The sequence below is a fragment of the Rhinatrema bivittatum genome, chromosome 3 (genome assembly GCF_901001135.1).
Source record: "Rhinatrema bivittatum chromosome 3, aRhiBiv1.1, whole genome shotgun sequence".
NCBI lineage: Eukaryota > Metazoa > Chordata > Amphibia > Gymnophiona > Rhinatrematidae > Rhinatrema > Rhinatrema bivittatum.
The window spans coordinates 31,957,149-31,983,587 of NC_042617.1; the positions used below are offsets into that span (position 1 = coordinate 31,957,149).

Here is a 26,439-nt window from a genome sequence, read left to right on the forward strand (position 1 = left end):
AACTTCAGATTTCTCTTTTCACTTGTCACAGTTTTTCAGTTTTTATTTTACTTTACACCCCCCTGTTAAATATAAACCAGCATGATGTGATTCTTATCTTGAATGCCGGTATAGAAAAACAATAAATAAATAAATAAATAAATAAATATATTTACCTATACAAATCAGCAAATTACTTCATATACATTATCCTTGAGTCTTTGAATTTGTGTCAGTGTGTGTAAAGTGCCAGAGTGAATGTGTGCTGCACAGTTGTAGGCACATACTGCCATCCTACTCTCCCATTTGGGCTTCTACCACAAGGGCACGTTGAACATATACAGGCCGATACAGTACATATACAGGCCAATATAGTACAGTGCGCGCACTGTTAGCCCGTGTTTGGCCGCGCATTTTCGATGCGCTATTTTTACCCCTTATACAGGAAGGGGTAATAGCGCGTCGAAAACACGCGGCCAACCCCCCCCGAAACTAATAGCGCCCGCAACATGCAAATGCCATAAGTGAGTGAGGGTGCAGTTCAAGTTTGGATACAAGCAACGCAGCTGGATCTGACAGGCTGCTAGCAACAGGCCAATACAGTAAAATCGGCCTGAGAGCCGGTGCTCCGAGGCGAGCGACCACTCTTCTGGGTGCGTGGTCCAGTATTTAAATGAGAGCCCGTGGTAAAAAGAGGCGCTGGGGTCACTAGCATGTCCCTAGCGCCACCTTTTTGACAGGAGTGGCGGCTATCTGCGAGTTTGACAGCCAACGCTCAATTTTGCCGGCGTCTGCTCTCAAACCCGCTGACAGCCAAAGGTTCGGAGAACGGACGCCGGCATAATTGAGCATCCGTTTAATTTTTTTATAAATTTTTTTTAATTTTGGGGCCTCCGACTTAATATCACTATGAGATATTAAGTCAGAGAGTGTACAGAAAAGCAGTTTTTTCTGCTTTCCTGTACACTTTCCCGGTGCCGGCTTGTCTGCACATTTTACTTTCTGTATGGCACGGGAATAACTAATAGGCCCATCAACATGCTTTTGCATGTTGCGGGCGCTATTAGTTTCAGGGGGCTTGGCCGCACATTTTCGGCGCGCTATTATCCCCTACTGTATAAGGAGTAAGAATAGCGCATCGAAAACGCTCAGCCAATCGCAGACTAACAATGCGCTCCACCGGAGCGCAATATACTGTATCGGCCTGACAGTGAGATGCAAGCATGAAAGTGGCCAGGTTGGTTTAGCAGCTTGTATGCAAAGGATATTTGTAGCTGTAACAGCAATTGTAATGACAATGCATTGTTGGGTCAATCTGGCAGGCTATGTATTTCTTATGCCAGCCTTGTCTTTCTGGCAGACAGACAACAGCTGGGCAGGTGGGTCAGTTGCTGAAAAGCAATTAGGGCAAAAGACCATAGGACAAATTATACTTAACTATATAAGCTGAATGGAAAGGTAGTTAGAATATATATTTAATGGGTTTCGTTTTTTTTTTTAAGGGTAAGCTGCGGTCAAGATTTTTTTTTTCCCCACTAAGCCTGCCTCTCTGATCTATTTGTTTATAAAATGTTGATAATGTCATGGGGGAACATGGGGAGGGGAGTGGAAGAGCCACTTAGGGCCAGGCTGAATCCTCCCTATAGTGTGTATGTCATGTGACATGCATAGTTTTCTCACACAGCATAAGGAGAATTTTCAAATTTTACACTTCCTTCAATTTTGATGTTGATAAAGAGGTGCTAAATGTCAAAGCCACAAGCTATCTGCTAATATAACATCAGTAAAATACAGTCCTTGTAAGTTATTTATTTTCAGTCAAAAGAAGAAAGTCACGTCCGTTTAAAAGAAAGGTAGAATTGTTGTGTAATTCCCTCAACCATCATCATGCTCATATCTCCAAATACAATGGAACAAATATTTGTTCCAGTGCTTTCATTTGTCTTTATAAATGTATTAATATTAGTTTGGCTGAAAGAAGACATTGAGTTCAATCATCTTTCAAATCACACCTCATTTGGTAATTATCTTTTCTTTGGGAGATCCAGAAAAAAGCAAACCGAACTCTATAAAACATCACTTATGTTTCCCAAGTTAAACGTTAAATCCTAAACCCAACAGAGTAATCAAAACAAACCCCTGGATAAGTATTTAAAAAGTAGAGTCTCAATAAAGCATGCCCAGCATGCCATGCACCACTGAATATACCGGCCGGTTATGTATAACTGGCTAACTTTAGGACAGCTCTACGGCCCGACCAGAGTTAGTTGCAGAAGGTAACTGGCTAACTCAGAGGTGATTAACTTATGCGGTTAACTCCGCTCTTCCCCAGAATGCCTCCTGCCTGCCCTCAGAACACATTCTGTTTTATCTGGCTAAATTCTAGTCAGGTAAGTAGACTTTAGCCGTATGGTAAACCATTAAATGGACCTTAATATCCTTATCCAAATGGTGAAATTGATTCTTACTGAAAATTTCCTTTTCTCTAGGACAGGCAGACCAGTCCACACAAGTGGTTTGATGCACACCAACCAGTAGATGGAGATGGAGAGTAACAGACTTGCTGATATCACTTCATATACTCTTCCACTGACATCTGCCTGCCAGTCTTCCAATTAAACAAACTTCAAATGTTAAATTCAACAGTCACTTTCCCTCCTCTGCAGAATAATTTTTTTTTTTTTAATTCCAGTAGAACAAGAAGCACTTGACCAAAGACAACGGGAGGAAAGAACCATAGAGGGGAACGGAAGGCTCAAACTTACCAGATCCTTAATTGACTCCTCCTCCATCATCACTGACCTTCATCCTGCAAAAGGGTCTAACAGCATTATAATCCAGCCTAGGCAGCCCAGGTGGGAGTGTGGACTTTCTGCCCGGTGGCTTGTTGAATGCAAAGTTCAAATATGTACCCACAGCTTCTGGATTCACTTTTCTAGCAGAATCACCTTGCTTAAGCTGTGTCGAACCAAGCTCGCAAATACTCCACTCTGAGCGGGTTCCAAACTGTCCTTGGACATACTGACTATTTAGCCAAGGTCCTGCCGCAAGTAAAACCAGCCTGAGAGACAGCTTGTTTAACTCTGGTCCTTGGACGTGGCCCTCATCAACAATCATCCAGATATGGATGGATTAATAGGCCTTCCCTTCGAAATGCTACCCACCACCACCTTGGAAAAATTCTGGGTGCCATAACCAAATCAAAACAGCAAGTCTGAACTGGTAATGATGGCCAAGTACCGCAAATAAGTCTGCTCCAGGTTTCAGAAAGGGAGAATGCTCCTCCATCCCCTCCAAAGGGGATCATAGGCGCTACAGCCGTGACAGTCCAATTTCAGTCTTATAGTTTTCCCAAGCATCTGGGTTTGAATTTAAAGAGAAGAAAACCAAATCACCGGAACCTCCAGTCATTTGCTGGACCAGGTTGCCTCCACTGAGTATCACTGCCCCTGTTTCCTGAACTCCTGACAATGAGCTTCCCAGCCTATCACACTCACATCTGTGGACACCAGTATCCAGAAAGAGGCACTACTTTCACCCCCTCTGCCCAGATGGTCTTTTTCCTGTCACCACTGTAAGCTCTATGTGACTACCACTGGAAAAAGCAGCTGCACTGCAAAGTCTTGGGAGCAAAGCTCTTCTGCAAAGGGCGACTGTGAATCCTTGCCCCGAAAACCACATCAAAGGTTGTCACCTTAGAATCTAGAGTCTGAAGAGAACCCCAGGCCATCAAATTTCTGGCCACATAAAGCTGCCCCATTCCTGTCTCCCCAACTTCCTCATGTACTGTTTAGGAAGATATCTTCAGTTGGAGGCGTATCAAATCAAGCATCAAGATACACAAGGTTCTATGACAGTTGTTTGACCACCCAACCTAATTCCTGCAATCTTTGAATCAGTCTTGGTGGCCTTTTGGCTCCCATGGGAAGACTGTGCTAGAATCAACCAATCTACATGAGATGGGTGCACCAGGATACCTGCTCTTCACAGATCTGCCATCATCCCCATGGAAAAGTCCTATAGGGAAAAGAGTTATGAGTTCCAACCCCACCTTCCTTTATGTGTAAACCTCCTTATTTCACCAGCGACTCTCCTGTCCATTTGCTCAGAGAATTACCAACGTGTTTGCCTGAAGAAAATCTTATTTATTTCTAAGTTACACAGGACCAAGCTTAATACTTCATTGGGAAACACACAGGCAATTAGGGAAACAGAAAATAAGAAAAACATAGAAACATAGGCAGAAGACCAATCGGCCCATCCAGTCTGCCCAGCAAGCTTCACACTTCTTTTTTCTCATACTTATCTGTTTCTCTTGGCTCTTAGTAACCTTTGGTTCTATTTCCCTTCCACCCCCACCATTAATGTAGAGGAGCAGTGATGGAACTGCATCCAAGTGAAATATCAAGCTCGATTAGTTAGAGGTAGTAACCGCCGCAATAAACAAGCTACACCAATGCTTATTTGTTTACCCAGACTATGTTATTCAGCCCTTATTGGTTGTTTTTCTTCTCCCCTGCCGTTGAAGCAGAGAGCTATGCTGGATATGCGTGAAGTATTAGTTTTTCTTCTCCCCTGCCGTTGAAGCAGAGAGCTATACAAAAGCATACTTGACATCTGGTACTTAACAGATCACAATTAATTAATGCTGGTATCACCTCTCTTTAGCAGAAACTTGCATGTAAAGGGCTAATAATTTCTAGCTTCCTAAAATTAAAGTTCTTCCCGTGTGGAACCTGCAGCAGGACCCGCTCTCTGCATCTTCAGCAGGCTGTTCCCTCTATGGGCTGGATCTCTGGGCAAGAGCAACCAGAGCTGAGAAGGGCTTCATCTTGTCACTAACTAGCAGCAAGGTGCACTCAGCTCTTCTACTCTGGGACCTCTTGGAGGGAACCAGTCTCTCTGCAGCAGGTGCATGGAAGTCAGCCAGAGGAGGTGACAACACTTGGAGGGGCCATGTCTCTCTTCATGGGTAACAATTGGCTGACGACGATGACAATGACCCTGAGCACTTGCCCCTTGCTTTTAAGGGCTTATCTATGCATAATTCAGCAGCTTCATGCATAGTCAGGTGAATGCATAATTAAGGCTTTTAATTAGTACATTTTCTTGCTCTTCTGCCAGTCCTTCTTTTGCTGGCACAGTTCCGCAAGCAGTCAGCCTGATGAATGACAGTTGTCCAAGTTTGACAGGGCACTGATAAGTCCGGCTCTCAGATTGGTCTTAGAACCATAAAAACAAAAGGTCTCAATATTATTGTAGTATTGATTCACACAGTAACATCTGTCCTCATGTTGCTTTTGGCCTCTTTTAGGTGCCACTTTGACTAGAAGATGCCAATAAATCCATCGGGCTTAGTCAAGTACACAGCACTGCAGGGTCTCTTTTTCTCTTCATTTAGCTGTACATAGCCCACATAAGTCAATGTCTATTTTTACTGATGTCACAGATTCCATCTTAGCTGCTTGTCCTTCTTAGCTAGAATTATGATATTCCCTACAATCCCCTGGAGCCATGGCCAGTTCAAATGGAAACATCCTGTGCCTCCTGTTCCTCATACCTACCACAATACAACCCCAAGCAGAGGTCTGAAGGCTCACCAAAGAAATCACTGCCCTAGATATTCAGGGCTAAATGATAAGGCAAGTAGTCACTGGGCCTCTTTGAAATCCTGTGGGAACACCTAGAGGAAATCTGTTATAATCATTATTTGCACCATCTGGCTGCAAGATGGTCACCAAGCCAGGAAACCTTCTCCTCAATGGAACGCAGAAGAACAAGGACTCTGCAAAGGTGCCTAAACCAAAGGAGCCCAAAAAGCTCTGAAGAATATTTTCCAAAAAAGGGCAGTAAAACAGACACCTTGCTGGCACATAACTTCAGGAATCTAGGGCAGGAGACTAAAACATACCTGCCCTTCCTCATGGATCCCACCTAATTGAGAGTCACCCACATTTCCAAGAACCAGTGGGATAAGTTCTGAGCCTGCTCTAGGCCAGGAAGAGGCTTTTATTTTTTTATGATCCCGAAAGACCAAGTACAGGGCCTCAAATTGCACCTGGCCTAAGGGGAGTACAGAGGAGAAGATATCCATGAATTCACCAGGGGTATAACATGGCTGCTGTTACTGCTCCAGACATGCTGCCCGGCTGAAGAAGCAGCTGCAGTCCAACAGGTGAGAGATGTGATCGCGACTGCTGGCACCTCAGACTGCTATGCACCCTTTGCTGACCTCTCCCGTGTCTTCTGCGGCAAGCAACAAGTTCCCTCGAAAGGAACTACTGCTGGCTGCAAGCTGAGTAGTGTGAGTTTTTTTTCCCATGCTGAGTCACAGCCACCATAATCGCCAAGCCATCACCCAGACCTCAGATCAGTGCTGCGGGCCACACAGCTCTTACCCCAGCATGGAACACTTCTTTAATTGGCTCTCCCCATGGTCTGTGCTCTGCAGCTTTGCAGTTTCTGTTTTTTTTTATTTATTTTTTTTTAAGTAGCAGTGGTGCTCCTGCCATAAAAGGAAGGCTCAGTACAAGAAACTATCAAGAGAAGAGAAATGGGGAAATAAAAAGATGCCAAACTTCTGGAATCCCCCATTCTAGTCCAGGCCACAGTCCACCGAAGGAGTACAGGGCTGTCTCTTCTCCTGCTTTCCTGAAACTCCCCGACGAAACCTAAGCTCTGAAAACAGCTCCATTCAATCAAGAAGCAATGGGCCAGCTCTTCTGCATCTGCTATCTGCTCTTCTCAGCTCTTGCAAGCTATGTTTTTGGGGGGTTTTCCCCATGTAAGATGCACTCCCTAACAAAAAGGCAATATGCTCTTATCCTGTGTGCCCATGGAAGCCAACAGGAGGAAGGGAAAAGAGGTTTAAAAAGGGGGGGGACCCAAGCATCCACCTATCAGACTCCCCCCCCCCCCCCCCCCCCGAACCCCGAAGAAGCTCTAGTGAGGGAGGGAGTCCATATTGTCTGCTCAGGAGCTGTCAACATCCAAAAGAACTGAGGCTGTACTGCACTGAGGGAGAGAGTCTCAGCTATCATTTCAGGAGCCCCTCAGAGGGCAATATTTCTCTCGGTCATGCTCAACTGAGAAAGGGCAAAAAACATCCTTTCACTCCAGAAGTCACCCGGTAGCCTCTCTTCAGAATCATCCAGCTTAACTAGGCCACAGTCCACAGAATGGAATTCAAGTCCATTATCTGCTGGGAACAGAGAATACTGGCAGGCTGATGTCCGTACAGGAGTGTTAAAAGGTGACATCAGCAAGTCAGTTACTTTCCTCTCCACCTGCTGATTGGCATACATAAATTCACTTGTGTGGATTAGTCTTCTAAATTTTTAATTTGCTGTACAGCGCTTTAAACAAAAGGCATATGAGGTTGGAAGATGTGACAGCAGAAGACTGTGCTCAACCAGTCAGCAAGAGGTTAAGACTCAGTCTTAGTCACAAAGAGACCCAGAAAAGGGGGATGGAAGACTGGGAAGGTTTCCTAGCAACATGTTAATTAATGCATACCATGTAGCTTGTAGTTCAAATGATTTCCTGTGTACCATTCTCTGCTATGAGTAGCTTCCTGGAAACATTGTGTAGAGATCCTCTAGGTGTCCACTAGATGTCCTTAGCTCAAGCCCTGGATTAGGAGTAGGGGCAGACCATCCCTGTCCAGCATCTCCAGTGAGGCTGCTGGATTAGTCAGCCCAGACTTTATAAAAGCAGTGTTTGAGTTTTGAGTCAGTTTTATTGAAAGAGGAGTGTGCGGTTTTTGGAGTTCCCCAGTCTCTAAAATTAGGCCCCACAGCCTGATACCCAGTCTAGTATCTAACCAGTCAGGAAGGGGCTTGTCTCAGTGGAGTCAAAAATTGTAGTGTTTTTGTGTTTGTGGAGAATGTGTGCTCCTGCCTCTAGGAAGAATAATTCCTTCTGCCTAGAGGTCAGGGACCGAAGTGGTTCCCAGCTTGCAACACATGGAGGGACTGCAGTGTCTTCCATCAGAGAGGATTTTTTGTTCCTTTTTGTTGGGAGGAATTTTTGCCCATCATTCCTGCCAGAAGAAAGAGCTGTTTCCTGTGGGACTTTCCACTTAAGAGATCTCATTTAGAAATCAGAGGAGAGATAGGAGACCCCAGTACCTCCCCCCAGGAACTCTTTACCCAAAGCACTATGCTTATTTGTTGCATAAAAGACTTTTAAAAAGCCTTAAAGACTCATTTCCTTTTGCAGGCTTATAAAGCATCAGCATAATCAGGCTCATCTAGCAATAGAGCTTTATCATATTACAGCTTTTCTCATGTGATCATATGTTTTTATCATTTGGCTGCCTATTATGTTTGTTGAGACTTGCAATCCGCTTTGAATACAATTTCAGAAATGCAAAATAAAAATTATTTTAAGAAAATAAACAAGCTAGGAGCCTAGTTTCCACCTAGTTTTCCTAGTACCTGCCACCATAAGGGGCACTCACTTGGAGGAACAGGACTGAGATTGCTTTCAAACCCGGATTTGGTTGCTAACCGTTAAGAGGATCCCTGTGATTGACTTCTCTGAAGATTTTTTAAAGTCTTGTTTTGGAACACTCCTTTCACGTGTTCTGTGCATCCTTGATACTGGTACAGAGATTGTGTGAAAAGAATCATCAACCTTTGAGTATGCCTGAGAGAGAGAGATTGTACCCTTGAAAGCCTTGGGTCCTGGAGGTTTGGTCTTCCCCCATTCGGAGAATCCATGGCCTGGGGCTGTTATGAGACTTTGTGAAGACTTAGCAATAGGAGCTGAGCGTGGGATTTAGGCTACAACACTCAAACAAGGGGGCTACAGCTGTAATCGCTCTCTTCAGGGAAATATTCTTCTGTTAAACCTTTTATTGTTCACCATAAAGTTATAACTGCAAGCTGCTACTGAAGGCACCTGAATCACTGTACTTCAAAGTCAGTCTTTGATCGCTGCATGCCACATTTTGCTCATATATATACATTTTTTAAATAATTCTAAAGATGTTAACTTAGCTGGCTAGAACAGGCTCAGTGCGCAACACAAATAAATACCACGCTTAGCACAAATACTGCCTTCCCCGCAACGTGCTTTAACCTCCTTCCTTGTAAGCTCAGTGGGACACGTTGATCTAGCCATAGTTCTCAATGTGACAATGCTGGGGACAGATTGATCAAGATCCCTCATCGATTTCCTTTTTTGCAAAGACAACAGATCCCCTTTCTGCCCCAATAGCATTAAAATATCATATAAATGTGAGGACTCCAGGCAAATGGAGAAATGCAGATCAATGGTGGCAAACAGCATTTTGAAAACTAGAAATTCAGGGGCCATATTTGATGTAAAAGAAGCCATCGGAGAATGAGAAAACTTAGCAATAACACAAACTGGGGTTTGGTGACACAAGAACAAAACTATGAGTGGTATTAAACATTAGAAATGAATATGTTTTACCAACCTAATATTATAACAAGTAATTTAATTTAAAAAAATTTAAACCATCTTTCCAAACAGATGCTCAAGGTTGAATAACATTCATATATAGAAGAATGAATCAAAGCAAGAATAAAACATACAAAGATGGCATCACAAAATAAAACGTACAAAGCAGATACATAAAAAAAACTAAACCAATAAATAACAGTAATAAAACTACAGTTAAAATAGCAATTGAACTTGAAAGGACTATATAAAAAGCCAGGCATTAACACATTAATTACTTTTTAACAAAGCATGCCATATACATACCTTCAGTTGTGGAAGTCCTGTGGGAATATCTGCTTCAAAGAATGCAGTTTCTTGAACATTATAGCCATCCTAAATTTTAAAAAAGTATATACATATGAAAAAGCTAAGTCTTGTTCTATAAGTCATCATATATCAATCTGTAATACCTTCACCTGCAGAGAAGACTGCAAAGCTCCACATATAGAGGTAGATATTAAGAACTTGCGTGCGGGCGTCCATGTGCGTGCGCTACCAGGCACGCACACATGGATGCCCGATTTTTATAACATGCGTGCACCAGTGCGCGCATGTTGGGGGTCGGCACGCACAAGGGAGTGCACAATTGTGCAACTTGCGAGCGCCAACGCCCGTGGCCATCCCCCGTTCCCAACCCCCCTAAAACCTAACCTCCTTCCCCCTAACCCCTCCCATCCCCTAGTCCTATCCTAATCCCCCCTACCTTTATTTTAACCTGATGCGCATGCCAGCAGGCCTGCCGGCACGCGATTCTCTGACTCAACAGCAAATGGCCGCTGTGCCAGAGGCCTCTGGCTTCTGCCCGCCCCCTGGTCCACCCTTTCCCCGCCCCTTTTTCGAAGGCCCCGGGGACTTAGATGCATCCTGGGACTTTACATGCGTTGCCGGGCCTTTCTAAATAGGCCCGGGAAGCGTAGGCTTTTTTAGATCCAGCCCACTATGTCTTTCGAAATATGCAGAGTTCTAATTATCTGTATTGATCCTGAGAAAAACTAGATTCTTTGTACTTTGTAAGACTGTTTATTGGACCTAAAAGCCAAAGAAAGGATATGAACCTCCATGCAAAAGAAGCAAAAAAATGCACAAAATATGGAGGGGAATGGAATTAGAAATAAAAACACATGAACAAAACATAAAATCACAAACTCCCCCCTCATTTTTATGTATCTTCCTGCAGACTACTGGAGTCATAAAAGCTCAAAAAATTATTTGAAAAAATACTAAAATCCAAACCTCTTTACAGACTCTTTATTCAAAATAAATATACCATAATAAACCAACTTGGTTTGGACAGGCAGAAGGAAATCATCTCTCCAATACAGCCAAACAAGACATATCTGTTCTCGATGAGAATTTCATTTCAGCTACAGGTGGTCACAAAAAAAAAAGTTATGATCATTGTCATCCTTCCATAAACATCAGAAAATTATTTTGTTTAAAATGTTTTTAGAAGGAGGGGCAGGTGGAACTTTTACTGACAGATAAAGTCATAAAATCTGTATTTTACTTTCATGAGAGATGCTTTGCCAGTTACATATATCATCATTAAAGAAGTTATAATTATTTTACTGATTTCAAACTAAATTTTAAAAAATACACTGTATCTGTATCCAGTGTTTAAACCCTCAGTTTAACTGTATTTCGTAAATAGATTAATTGTTCTATTTGCAGCAATCTGCATTGTCTCCATTAGTTTTGTGAATAGCAAAACAAGTACAAATTGCTCACTTGTAACAAGTGTTTGGTGAGCACAGCAGGATTTCAGTCCTCACAGTGGGTCACATCATTTGACAGCCTGGCTCAATACAATGATAAAGCTAACCCAACAGGTGTTCAATGCAGATGTTACGTTTGGCAGCTCATAGGATTGCCCCACGAGCCATTACAATCATCCCAACCACTGACAGATGCTACCAGAGGTCTCCTGTCATGGCAGAATGCTGCCATCGCTATGCACCTCCGACGCTGCCATCCTGGCCGGGCCATCACCACTTAGGTTTGTGCGCGCTCATGTATACACATGACATAGGCCCCATGGTGGGAAATTCAGAGCAGCACCTCCTGATGACATCAGCCCTAGCAAGCTATTTAAGCAAAGGCCCCACAGCAATGCCTGTCCTCAGTGACAGGTATCCTACCTAGAGCAGTGTATGTTGTTTCTGCATTACTGGCTCCTGTTTGCTCCTACGTTCCTGGTTCCTTGTACCTGAGTTCCAGTCCTCCAGCCTTGCCCAGCCTGTCTCGTCCAGTTTCGTCTTGCCCAGCCTGTCTCATCCAGCCATGCCTTGCCCAGCCTGTCTTGTCGTGTGTCTCTTGTGTGTCTTCGTCCATAGTCTGTCTAAATTCCTGATACTGACCTCATACTTTGGACCTGACCACATTGCCTGCTGCCTGGACCTGACCTCTTACCTTGCACCTGACTACATTTGCTTGCTACCTGCCCCAACCTTTGGCCTGTCCCGGTATCCACAGCCTGCTGCCTGTCCTGACTTTGGACTTTTGCTCTATGCCACCTTTAGGACCCACCTAAGTCCTACCGGCTACCAGAACCCAAGGGCTAAACATACAAGGGAAAGCGGCTGGTATAGGTGATATTCAAGCCTGTCCCGCTTCAGGGCACGTTCATCAGCTGTCAACATATGCCTCGTAGGTTAACCTAGGAGGCTGCTTCAGCTATGCCACAGCATACAGGACTCACACCCACACCAGTTATCACTGAAGGGCTGTGAATGGAGGGGAGCTTGAGTCCCGTCTTGGATTAGGATTGGTGCACCTGTTATTGCAAATTCCCTTTCCAACTGCCATAGGGTGGTTCGAGCCTACCCTGGAGAAAGTGGGGCTTCATCACAGTTTGCTGAGACCATGAGACAAGTCTCTGCCGGGTTAGTTCACCAGCTACAACAGCAGGAAGACTAACTGAATAATATGGCCAATTATCTTCAGGGTATGGCCGACCATCCAACTCCCACGGCACCTGCTCCTGCACCTCTGGTATGGCCTACTATTCTCACACTTTATTTGCCCCTTCCTCCAAGGGAAAACTCGATGGGAATCGATCGCAAACAATGGTAAAGCCTTACCTTTCGACCGTGGAGTACAGATATCGATAGGGGGACCCCTATGGGGTAGAATGTTTTGAAAATTTTGAAAAAAGTTCCGTGAGGAAAATTCCTGTCAGGAATCTCAAGAGAGCTCCTTAACCTGCGTGGCTACTGCTACGTGGAAAAAAAAAGAGACTGAAGGGGGACCCCTGCTGGATGCAGGGTCAGTGCATTGCTGGGCATGCCCAGTAGGTGCCAGTCAAAGTTCTAGAAACTTTGACAAAAATGTTCCGTGACTGGGCTCCATCCTGATGTCACCCATATGTGAGGACTACCATCCTGCTTGTCCTGTGAGAAACACAGTTGCCACTTTTTCTATAGACCATAATTAGACTCCTCCTCTGCATCCCCAAGCCAATCCCCGGTCCTTTCTCCCCCCCACCCCAACCCCCACCCTGTTTGACTCTCCTATTGTTTCCTCTGCTGCTCTCCCCTCCTCTCTTCTTTCCTTATCTTGTTCTCCCCATTCCCCTCTCTAGATTTCCCCTTCACTCTTCTTACACATTTCTCTCCCCCTACCCTCATCTACCACAGTCCTCTGTCCATCCTTTTACCATAATCAATCTCTGGTGGCCATCTTTTTCTTCGTCCTTTCTATCTGAATTCATATATCCAGTTCATCTCTGATTCCTGACCCCGCTGTGCTCTCTCTCTTTCTTAGTCCTTCCTGTCCCAGGTCTTTCCCTCTACTACTTGAGTCCAAATCCCTTCCCCACTCTGATCTTCTCCCTCCCCCCTGCAATAGATAAAATACCAGTTGACCTCTCTCTTTATCCCTCCCCTTTTCTCCCACCTTGATCCTAGGTCCTCTCTCCTTCCCTCCTCACAATTTTGGCAGTTCTCTCTATGTCTCCCGGTCCTTCCCACCTTGAGTCCTCACTTTCTATTCCTCCTTGAAATAAGTCAACAATCCAGTGCTCTACTCTGTGACCATTCACCTTTAAACTTGCCCTTCCTGTTGGCGTTTCTACCATGCTGTTCAAAATTTGAACCATGTGGGGGCTCCATAGATCGCTACATGGCACAATGTAGTTCAGATCAGAGAACTGAACTGTGTAGGAAGGGTGTTGGCAGGAAACACTGGCTTGAAGTGCTGGGCTACCAGGGGTATGGAAAGGATGCACTGGTAGGAGGAGCAGGTCTGAAATGCTGGGCAGCAGAGAAAGAGGAGAAAACAGAGATCTGTGTTCAGGGAGTAAGAAAAGGAAGAGGTGGTGAAGAAGAGAAACTCCCTGTCCCATAGATTCTACCGAGGGCAGGGATCTGTCTCTCTCCTCTGGACACAATTCTTTCAAAGGCTGAAAGAAATGAAGACAGCCAGGGAGGTCAAGCAGGCTTCTTATACTGGACATTTAACAGCGTCCACTTACAACTGTATTCAGTCCTCAAGAAACTGAGTTAAGCAACTATCTCTTTTGTGGCGCAAATTAAGACTCTTCGAATTGCTTCTGCACTGTAAGGAATCTTTAAATCTCTGCCTTAAAGTCAGCACATTCTTCATCAAAGGATGACTTAAGAAATCTTAGATTGGTAGGATTCATCAGAGGGGAGACTGTGGCAAACAAACCTGATCAATTCTTTGATTGTGTACCAGAGAGTAAGATCAGAGGTATGAACTGAAAATACTCTGCTTGTATTTTCAGCAATGCTTTTTGATGCTGACCACATAAGAGGCTCTTTATAAAAACTTAGCAGCATTGGGTGGGCACCAAGGTGATTTACTGAATGAGAAAATAGTTGCAGGGTATACAACAGTATAAATGGAGTTCATATCAAGGAAACAAGGGTGATAGTCAAGTGTCTTGGGGTTCAATCGTGGACCCAGGTTTGTTCAATATCTTTCTGAGTGATATTGTAAGGGGTTAGTAGGAAAATGTTATCTTTTTGCAAATGACAATTATAAAGGAGACGGAATGAGGAGAGATCTAAGAAAGACTGAACAGAGGTCGAGTGCTTAGTAACTAAACATCAATGCAAAAAAGTGCATTGGGGTGTAGAAAGCCAAGGGAGCAGTATGTGATTGGGGTGGCAGAGGAAGGTGAAATACACGTAATAGAACAATGCAATAATGTGGTGGCCAAAGCCAGAAGAATGTAGGGTGCACAGGGAAAAGATTAACCAGTGAAAAAAAGGAGGTGATAATACCTTGGTATAAGACGTTGGTGAGACCTCATTTGTAGTATTGTATTCCATTCTGGAGGTCATACCTACGAAAGGATATAGAGTGGAGGCAGTTCCGAGAACAGATTCCAAAACAGTGCAGGATGTTAAGAATGCCATGACCAGCTACACTAACCCCCATCAGTGACAACGCCGCCATGCTTCACTCCAGGCCAGCCGCCCCTAGGTGCGTGTCTATCATAAAGACCTTGTGGAGGGAACTGGACAGAGGCACTGGGAGATGTCAGTTCTGGCTGGGGATTTAAACCCCAGCCACACTTCCAGCTGGTGCCTCAGCAACGAGTCCCCTTGCCTAACCAGCAGATCATGTTGCCTGTCTCACATTTGTCTTGTCCAACCTTGCATCATCCTGCCTTGCCCAGGTCCTGCCCTTGCTCTGTCCCCATTGCCTTGTCCGTGTCCTCGGAGTCTTGCCATGCCTTGTCCATCTTGTCCTTCTGTGTCTTTATTGGCCTGATCCTCTGGTCTTGCCCTCTGCTACAGACTTTGATTATTCCCTTGCTTGCCACCTAGACCTGATCCTGTCTCGTACACTGAATCTGTCTTGCTTGTTGCCTGCCCTGACTATTGGCCCATCTCTGGACTCTCTCTTTGATCACTTTCGGAAACCACCTAAATCCTAACTTCCCTTGGAACCCAAGGACTCAACCTGTGGGGAAAGGGGCTGGTTTAGGCAAAGTTCCAGCCTGTCCCGGACCAATGCGTGTTCACCAGCTGTCCACGTGGGCCTTGCGGGCTTGCTCACGAGGCAGCGTCAAGGGCTCACAATCCTTACACTATGTCTACACAAAAAGCTTGACAAGATGAAACTTAAGGATATATATATATATATATATATATATATATATATATATATATATATATATATAGAGGAAAGTAGGATGGAAAGAAAATTCTAGAACAAGAGGTCATTATATAAGGCTCAAATGGGTAGGATTCAGGAGTAACATTAGAAAACATTTCTTCACAGAAAGGATGGTAGATGTATGGAAAAGCTTCCCAGTGGAGGCAGTGGAGAAAAAACACAGTAAGAGAATTTAAGGCGGCATGGTAATGTGAATGATAGGCTTTTCAACCTAAGATTGAACCCCTCTGTCCAATTCAGCTTATAGTAGCAGATCAATACTTCCTGAAGTCACATATCAGACTGTCTGATAAATGTGTTTATGAGAATGGAGACTAGCAGGCTGTGAGGAGCCCAAGTCAAGGTCTTTCAGACTAGTAAAGAATGTCTTATCTATAAGATGTACTGTGCCTGCTGGCAGAAATAATCAAAACTTAAGGTTTGAGGCATATTTATGCATCCAAACACTGGCATATTGCCTCCTTTGTCTAGAAATAGCATTTAAGATTCACTAAATGTAATTAATTTTAGAACACTACTAGAGCTTGTCCCCAGTGGCCTTCTCCTTGTGATATCATTTGTTCAATAAAGCGAATTATTCTGCAACAGAGTCCTGTCTAATTCTGTCAGTGAGCCAAGAGGAAATAACCCCATTCCCACAGTAGGATAAGCCCAGAGCATCTTTACCTACAAAGGACTTAAGGGGAAAGGAGAGATCAAATGGAGCTAAAGGCAATGCAACAGGAATTAAAGTGGGCACACTACGTTGGTCCTTATCTCCTATCATTTTATGTTTCTATACATTTGAATTTAACTCCAAGGGGAAATAAAGGTAAGTGCAAGACAATAAGAATATGAAAAATCAACAAAGAGCTTCCGAGCATTGGTGGAGAAGTACCAGGATCAAGGCACAAAAAAAAAAAGACCCAAAGAGGAAGATGACAGTCTACAATAGCCTAACAATGGCAGTGGTGCAGGCCAGCATTGTAACTGGATTTAAATATGCTTGGGACAGACCACTGGGTAGGAACAGAATTGAGAGACTGGGTAAAGAACATTGGAGAGAGAAGCTGGTTCTTGGTTTATGCATACGAAATCATGTATATGTTCATCTGCCAAAGTGGTAGGAAACCAAAGAGGAAGACAACTGGGCTGATTGGATGGGCCAAGTGATCCTAAGAACATAAGAACATGCGATACTGGGTCAGACCAAGGGTCCATCAAGCCCAGCATCCCGTTTCCAACAGTGGCCAATCCAGGCCATAAGAACCTGGCAAGTACCCAAACACTAAGTCTATTCCATGCTACTGTTGCTAGTAATAGCAGTAGCTACTTTCTAAGTCAACTTAATTAATAGCAGGTAATGGACTTCTCCTCCAAGAATTTATCCAATCCTTTTTTAAACACAGCTACACTAACTGCACTAACCACATCCTCTGGCAACAAATTCCAGAGTTTAATTGTGCATTGAGTGAAAAATAACTTTCTTCGATTAGTTTTAAATGTGCCACATGCTAACTTCATGGAGTGCCCCCTATTCTGTTTTAATGTAACTGCTGCACTGTTTTAATGTTTTAATGTAACTGCTGCACTTCCCTAACCATACTCTTGTTACTGTGGTTTGAGTTCTCTATACTTTACACACATTGTTAAATGTAAACCGGTTTGATGTGATTCTTGTCATGAAAGTCGGTATAGCAAAATAATAAATAAATAAATAAATTCTTTCTATTATCCGAAAAAGTAAATAACCGATTCACATCTACCTGTTCTAGACCTCTCATGATTTTAAACACTTCTATCATATCCCCCCTCAGCCGTCTCTTCTCCAAGCTGAGAAGTCCTAACCTCTTTAGTCTTTCTTCATAGGGGAGCTGTTCCATTCCCTTTATCATTTTGGGCGCCCTTCTCTGTACCTTCTCCATCGCAACTATATCTTTTTTGAGATGCTGCAACCAGAATTGTACACAATATTCAAGGTGCGGTATCACCATGGAGCGATACAGAGGCATTATGACATTTTCCGTCGTTGAAGTGGAGGAGGGGTTTTAGTATTTTTAGCGTTTGCAGTTTGAAATAGCATTCTTTCATTGTGGAGTTAATACATTTTTTTCGGTTGAGTTGATTGTCAATGACGCCGCCTAAGTTCCTTGCGTGTTGTGTGATGGAGATTGTGGGAGGGAGGGCGTTATGTTGGGAGGGGGGGCGACGGTGTTGTGTTGAAATGATCATGAATTAGGTTTTGGATGTATTGAATACGAGGTTGAAGTTAGTGAGGAGATTGTTGATTGCAGAGTGAGGTTTCCCAGTTTTTGAGAGCTTTGGGTAATGAATCTGTGATAGGAATGAGGATTTGTATGTTGTCCACATATATGAAGTGTGTAAGACCAAGCTCGGCGAGGAGGTGGCAAAGTGGCAGTAAGGTAGATGTTAAAAAGGGTAGAGGATAAAGAAGAGCCTTGTGATAGGTCAATTGCTTTGGAGTCGCTGTTACCTATTCTAACTTTGTATTGTCTTTTTTAGATAGGATTCGAACCAGCAGAGCAGTATTCCTGAGATGCCAATTTCAGAGAGCCGGTCGAGTAGGATGTTGTGACTTATGGTGTCAAAGGCGGAGGATATGTCTAGCAGTGCAAGTATATAAGAGTGGCCTTTGTCCAATCCTTTGAGGAGGTAGTCTGTGAGTGAGATAAGGGTTTCCGTACTGAAATACTTACGGAAGCCAAATTGGGATAGGAAGAGAATAGTGTTTTTTTCTAGATAGTCTGTTAGTTGTAGGTTTACTACTTTTTCCAGAATTTTTGATAGGAAGGGTAAGTTGGAAATTGGGCGGTAGTAGGTCAGTTCTGTGGTGTCAAGCTTTGGTTTCTTTGGTATAGGTTTGACTAAAGCTGGTTTAAGGGAGGTTGGAACATTTCCAAGGGTGATTGAGCGATTGATGATGTTAGCTAGGGGTTGGGATATTGTGTTAGGGATGGACAGGAGGTATTTAGTGGGAACTGTGTCTGATGGCTGTGTTGAGGGTTTCATTTTCTTTAGGAGTGATTCAATTTCGGTGGGAGCAGTGGTCTCGAAAGAGTTTAGGGAGGCATGAGGGTTTTTTGGAAGGGCTTTAGTGGGTAATGAGGCTGTTGGAAAATGTGTCATGAGTTTAGATATTTTGTCGTGGAAAAATTGAGCTAGGTCTTCACATTTTGTTTTGGCATCTCCGTGACAGACTGCTGAGGCCATGAGCTCAGTGGACTCTTCCTCAGCTCAAGCCACACCTGGTTTAGTTCACTGAGTTCAGTAGCAGCAGGAGCAAATTAACCAAATAGCAGGGCTGCTCCAGGGCCTACACCATACAGGCTCTAGCATCCATCACGTCTCCTCCAGCTGCGCCGGCCCATGTTCTGGGATCCATGCCACACCTGTTGTCTCCACTCAGATATTAAGGGGACCCCAAGGCTTGCAGGGGCTTCAAATTTAGTGCTTTAATTTACTTTGAGCTGCAGGTGGCTAATTTTCCCTCAGAATGGACCAAGGTGACCTACATCTTCTCCCTCTTGGCAGGTTCATCTCAAGCCTGGGCATCACCTCAATGGAAGAGGAATGATCCCCTCATGGGAAATTTGGATGACTTATTCAGACAATTCCGAAGAATCTTCAACTAGCCAGGTCAGTCCTCTCTGGCAGCCACTGAATTACTCTGCATTAGGCAAGGCACCAGAACAGCTGGGGACTATGCAATATATTTTTGGACTCTAGCCTTGAAATTTCAGTGGAACAAAGAAAGCTTACTCACCATTTTCGGGCAGAGCTCTGTGGAGCAGATCAATGTCAAGTTGGCCGGTAGAGACTTTCCACACATCCATGAGAATCTCATTGCCCTCACCATCCACATCCATGAAGAGACCAGGGAAAGAGAAGTTTCTCGGCAGCATTTCATACTTGCACCCAAATTTCAACATCTTCTGGCAAGACCTGCTAAAGACTCCATTGCCTGCTTCCGCCTCCGAAGAGCCTATGCAGCTTGGCAAAGCCTGGCTTACTGAAGAGGAGAAAGCGGTGTCAGTGGCTCAACCTCTGCCAGGGGTACTTTGCTGACCAATGTCCCGAAAAGGAGGGAAACTTCTGAGCCTAGGGTTGGGTGGGGAGTCAACCCTAGGTCATCCTCCATCCTTTCAACTACGCATTCCTATGAGCCTCATCTCTGTTACGGATATTCACACAGAGGCCTTCCTAGATTCCGGTGCCGGGGGTAAGTTAATTGTGGAAGCACTGGTATGTTGATATAATCTCCCGGTAGTGATCCTCACGAAGCCAGTCAGAATCTCCTCTGACTATGGAGAACCTCTTCCAGGCCACCTGGCCATGACTACTGCTTACCCTTCAGATTGGGCACTACACAAGGAACAGATCACTCTCTGTCTTACCAAAGGAAGTAAACCCAACTGCAAATCGCTCGTTGGGGCTTCTTCTGTCAGCTACAATGCCTTATTCGGGTCTCCCCGCCAGTACCAATAGCCCAGACGTTGTCTCCAGCCCTCCCTGAACTCCCACCACAATACACTGCATTCAGACATATTCAGTAAAAAAAACAAAACATGCTGAGACACTGCCGCCCCACAGATCCTATGATTGCCCCATCTACTTGCTTCTGGGAAAGATGCCCCCTAGGGGCAAGGTCTACCCCTTGTCTGCTCCAAAAACTACAGCCATGACAAATTAAATCAAGGAAAATCTGGAACGAGGATTTATCTGACCTTCTTCCTCCCCAGTAGGGATGGGTTTCTTCTCTGTAGGGAAGAAGGATGAATCTTTCAGACCATGCATCGATTATAGGGACCTCAATGCTATCATTTGCAAGAACAAGTATCCATTACCATTGATAACAGAACTCTTTGACAGTCTGCAAGGGGCTAAAATATTTACCAAGTTGGATCTTAGAGGTGCCTACAAACTCATCCAAATACACAAAGAGGATGAATGGAAAACGGCATTCAACATTTATGACTGGCATTATGAATACCTAGTGATGCCATTTAGCCTCTATAATGCACCAGACATGTTCCAAAACATGGTTGATGAAATTTTTCAGGATCTCTTCTACTCTCACATCCTAGTTTACCTATATGATATTTTCTCACATTCCTTCACCCAGCACAGGGGGCATGTCAAAAAAGTGCTCCAGAGACTGAATGAGAACCACTTTTATTCCAAGCTTGAAAAATGCACCTTCGAATAGGTGGAACTGCCTTTCCTAGGCTACATTATTTCTCATAATGGCTTTTGCATGGACCCAGAAAAAGTGAAAGCCATCCAGGACTGGCCCAAGCCAGTGGACTCCAAGGTCTTGCAAAGGTTCCTAGGCTTTGCCAACTACTATAGGCAATTCATTTATGGCTATTCTACCCTGGCTGTCCCTCTCTTTTCCCTCACAAAATAGGGCTCAGTTACCAGGAAATGGCCAGAGAAGGCTGTTCAAGCATTCATTCACTTTAAGACGGTGTTCCTCCAGGTTCCTTGTCTCCAGCACTTTGACCTTTTGAAACCTTTATCGCAGAAGTAGATGCCTCTGCTACTGGGTTAGGGGCTGTCCTCTCACATCACAACGATAAAGATACTCTCATGCCTTGTTTCTTCTAGTCCAAAATGTTTACTCCCATTGAGAGGAATTATACCATTGATGACAGAGAACCTCTGGCCATTAAGCGTGCCTTGGAGGAGAGGCGCCATTTGCTGGAGTCACAATATATACCAAACATAAAAATCTTCAAAACCTCCAATAAGCAATGATTAAATCCACAACAATCCAGTTGGTCTTTATGTTTTACAGCTTTGATTCTGAACTCAAGTACTGTCCCGTGGAGAAAAATCAGCATGCAGATGCCCTGTCACAATCCTTTGAGACAGAAGATTTGGATTTGCAGGACCTCCCTCACCACATCATCAACCCTGCAAAAATTCTGGCAGCCATAGCAGTTCCAGTGCCACCAGGAAAGACTGTTGTCCCTAAACACCTTCAAGAGGATGTTAATTCAGTGGGCATATGACTCCCGGTTGGTGGGCCATCCAGATATAGCCAATATACAAACTACTCCTTCACCACTATTGGTGGCCTCAAGAAAGGCAAGCCATTCATCACTACATGGAATCCTACCCTAACTGTGCAGTTAAAAAGTCCACCCACACTCACCCCTGGGGTCTGTTACAACTGTTGGCAGTCCATGAAAGGCCGTACTCCCACGTGGCCATGGACTTTGTTAGGGTTGTATTGTACCAGTTTTCACAGATGGTCCACTTTGCACCACTCTCTGGACCTCCTTCAGCCCTAGAACTAGCTCGTCTCTTCTTTCAAAATATCTTCCAACTCCAAGGCTTGCCCGAACATATACTCTCCAACCATTGAGTGCAGCTCACAGTGAAAATCTGGAAAAGCCTTTGCCAGAAATTTGGGATTTCATTAGATTTTTCTTTATCAATCATCTGCAAACAGAAGGAGAGGACCAATCAAACTCTCAAAGGCTTCTTGAGGGCTTAAATAATTGAATGGCAGGATGACTGGGCCTCTCTTCTCCATGGGCAGAATTCTGCCACAACAATCACATGGGAGACTCTGCGGGGTCATCTACCTTCAAGATTATGTTCATTAGATATCCACGGGTTCCACTTCCATTACCAGTGGCAGTCCCATGTCCCAGAGCTGATGCTGTGGGCCAAGACCTTGAAGAATTGTGGCAAAACACACGTCAACTTCTTACCTCAGTGGCTGAGAGGTACAAAAGGCAGGCTGACAAGAGGTGGAGAGCAGCACCTCACCTTAAGCCATAAGATATGGTATGGTCCATTACATTTTTATCTCATTTCATCAGCCCATTTCTATTCCCTCACCAGATTGGGCCAGTCTCTTACCAAATGAAATTATCTCTTACACTTAAAATACACAGCACCTTACACATATCACTACTCAAGCCCCTGCTCTTATTTTGGCCTTCCCAGACCATCCCCAAGCTGACTGAGGCAACTTCTGAAGAAGACACGGAGTACCAAGTACAGCACATTCTTGATGCTAAACATATCAGAAATAAATTACACTATCTCATCTCATAGAAAGGATTTGGCCCTGAAGAAAAAACCCTGGGAACCTGCATCCAATGTCCAACCTCTTCATCTCACCAAGAAGTTTCATTGCCTCTTTTCCCCGAAGCCAAGCCCAGGGGGCTTGGGGAGGAGGTTTAGAAGGGAGGTTACTGTAATGCTTGACCAGTCACAGAATGCCCCTGTGGACAGCTGCACTCACCTCGATACCGCTGCATCATCTTCGTGGCAGGAAGACTGCTACTTCCAGCCTGCATGGCCCAGCAACAGGTCCCTCCCTACAGTCCATGTTGCTTGGTTTCCTACCATACCTTCTCGCTCCTGTGCCTTGCCTTATCCTGCTATCCTGGTATCCTTCCTAGTCCCTGTCTGTCTCTGTCTTGTCCGTTTCTGCCTGACTTCCAGTTCTGACCTTGGCCTTGGATTCCGACCACAGTGCCTGATCCTGTCTGCCCTGACTTCTACCTAGATCTAGTCGCTGCTTGTCTGCTGCCCACTCTGACCTTGGCCTGCTACCTGACTGCTCTGCAGAACCCTCGCCTAAGCCTTGCCAGCCACTGGAATCCAAGGGCTCAACCTGCAGGGAACCAAGGGTTCTATCTGCTGGTATAGGTGAAGCCTAGATCTTGTCCCAGTGAGAGCGGGGCCACCTGCTGTCAGCGTAGGCCTAGTAGGTTTGCCTGCCAGGCTGCGTCAACCATGCCATGGCCAAGGGCTTACATTTCGTGACACCCTTCTGTGGAAGGCTGAAGGAGGACATGCAACAACATTTTTTCCCCTGATTGAAAATAGTTGAAGAACTGCTTTATCTCCCTCTGCTGGTGAATGACATGATGACATATTAAGAACAAAAAAGCAAATCAAGAAACAAGATCACCAGAAACAAAAAGAAAAAAAAGATTCAAATTCTGACCTGAAGAAGTGTTTTATCTCTTGAAAGTTTATCAAGAAATGTATTAAGTTAGTCCAAAAAAAAGGTATCACCTGATACATATTTTTTTACTTAACCTTTATTTTTGTACATTCAAGTGAACTAACAACCAAACTGCTTTATTCCAGAAAAAAAAAGAAATGTAAAAAAAAAAAAGAAAAGTAATTTACCATTATTTTGTTTCTTAGATGTTGCATGGAAACATCGATAAACAATAAGATGCCGCATTCATATATGCACATATGTAGGCATGAGTACACATGCGCTAGAATTTTATAACATCTGCGCAAGTGTATGCGCATTATTTATTTATTTATTTATTTGGCATTTTTTTTATATACCGACAACCGTTTGCACATCGTATCGGTTTACAATTAACTTAGAATTAATAGGCGAGGCCTTTAAATGGAACGGTAACTATAGTTAACAGAAAACAAGAAACATTTACCAAAAGAGGAAAACTAGTTTACAAAAATTTACAAGAAATAATCAGAGAGCAAAGTCACAAAGATTTCAGCTAACAATCATGTGGAGGGATTGGCGGACGGGTAGGCTTGTAGAAAGACCCATGTTTTTAGATTCTTTTGAATTTAGGGGTGGATGTCTCTGTGCGCAGATCAGGGGGGAGGGAGTTCCAAAGGGTGGGGCCGGCGAGGGAACAGGCTCTCTTCATTGTGGAGATCAGTTTGTAGGGTTTAATAGAGGGAGTGCAGAGTGTTCCTTGAAGGGCAGGACGGGTGGGTCTTGTGGAGGAGCGAGGAAGGAGAGGGGGGCAGAGCCAGTGGAGGTTTTCATTAGTAATGCTCTTGTGGATGAGGGATAGTGTTTTGAACAGGATATAAATTATGTCTAGCACATATGTGTTCTCTTATTTTTAAGCAGTTACATGAAGAAACGTCATTCATGTATTTTCGTTAAAGATTTGTCAGCTTTCACACATGCAAGTGAGCACATTTTATAGCATGCATTTGTGAAGGAAATTCCTAGTTTTACCAATTAGTCCACCAGTTTGCCAGTCTATTTCTAGGTCAGCCAGACCCCTCTGATTCTTCAACCTGAAATCCACCCAGTTTACCCAGACCCCTCTCACCCAGTCAGTTTTTGGTTATAAAGAGTTTTATTCTAACTTACACTTGATAAAGAGCAGAAGTAAATCTGCGCAAGTAACAGCCCTATGCACATTATATTCAATGCTTATTTAAGGTTTTTATATACCGGCATTCATGATACAATCACATCATGCTGGTTTATAGTTGAACAAGGGGTACAAAATACATTAAAACTGGAACCTGTGCAAAGGAAATTGCAGTTACAAATAACAAGGGTGATCGAACTGGGAGAAGAGAGAAATACAGTAGTAATTTAACATCATGTAGCGTTATTTACAAAGAGCTGCTGTGGCTGAGTTATAGAAGTTGATGAGGTGGTAATTAGGAGGGGTCCAGAAAAGCTTGTTTAAACAGCCAAGTCTTAAGTCTTTTTCGGAATGTTGGGAGGCAACAATGACGGAGATTCGGTGGGATGGAATTCCAGAGTGATGGTCCAGCTGTCGAAAAGGCCCGTTCTCTTAAAGTTATATGTCGAGTGGATTTGGTATGAGGTACCTGGAGGGATCCTCTGTATGCTTCTCTGGTAGGTCTTGAGGAGTGATGTTGGCTGAGCGGGAATTGTAGGTCAAGTGTTGTAAGATGGTGGATGGTTTTATATATAATGGTGATGGACTTGAAGATGATTCTGAAGTGTATAGGGAGCCAATGTAGGTTTATAAAATTATATAAAATTATAAAATTGGGATTTATGCATATAAATGTTGACCCTGTATTGGAATGCCCTGACCTCCCCTTTTTTTTTGTTACACGATCAAAGATATTCACGCATCAATACTTGCGTGCGTGTATGTGCAAAGTTTATAAAATAGCCCTAGCGTACATGAGTGATATTTGTACACACATTTGCGATTTTTTCCATGTGCATCACTTTAAATTCCCCTTTAAATATAAAAATAGCAAGATCCAGGCATACTGGTATATGTCCACATACTAAGCAAAAAACCCATACGAGTTTCAACAAAAACTACTTCCCATCTCACTATGAACAAACAATGCACAAATTCATATCAACAGCAACAGCTTTTATGAAAAAAAGATGAGATAAAAGACAATTAACCATAATCCTGTAAAACACACTGTCAACCTGGGTCCAAATAATACCATCTCATCAGCAAAGAAACTGCTTCACTAAAACTGAGTGTATAGTTAAGGATTTGATTTTAGTTTACAAGTTGTTGCAATGTGATGCACCAAAGAATCTTTTTATTTATTTTATTTATCTAACATTTTTCTATACCAGCATTCATGATTAGAATCACATCATGCCGGTTTACATTTAACAGGGGGTGTAAATTAAAATAAATAACTGAACAGAACTGAAAAACTGTAACAAGTGAAATGAAAAACTCTGAAGTTACACTATAACAGGATGCTAAAACTGGGTGGAGGAAAGTCTAAAGGAACTTAACAGAAAGAGTCATTATTTACAGTATTCTAAGAATGTCTGATTGTGGTTGTCGTTAATATGTGATTCAAATCGGGTCTGGAAATGCTTGTTTGAACAACCACATCTTAAGCCTTTTTCTGAATGTTCGAAGGCACGGTTCTTGACGAAGTTCCGGTGGAATGGAGTTCTATAGAGATAGAGATGGTCCTGCTGTAGAGAAAGCCCGGTCTCTAAATGATAGATGTTGAGAGGTTTTGGCATGGGGGACATATAGTGAGTCTCTGTAGGCTTCTCTAGTCGGTCTGGAGGAGGTATGTTTTCTGAATGGGATTTGTAGGTTTAGTGGAGCTTGGTGA

The 26,439-nt window shown here is 43.7% G+C and overlaps 1 protein-coding gene across 3 annotated transcripts in view; it reads right to left on the minus strand.

Annotated features, from left to right (window-relative positions):
• The window catches only part of LOC115086762 (nuclear RNA export factor 1-like), a 433,094-nt gene that overhangs the window by 171,475 nt on the left and 235,180 nt on the right, over positions 1-26,439 (minus strand). For all 3 annotated transcript variants that reach the window (XM_029593060.1, XM_029593058.1, XM_029593057.1), the window contains one exon: positions 9,715-9,783. In XM_029593060.1, the coding sequence (XP_029448920.1) occupies positions 9,715-9,783 (69 nt within the window). The remainder of the gene's footprint in view (positions 1-9,714; positions 9,784-26,439) is intronic.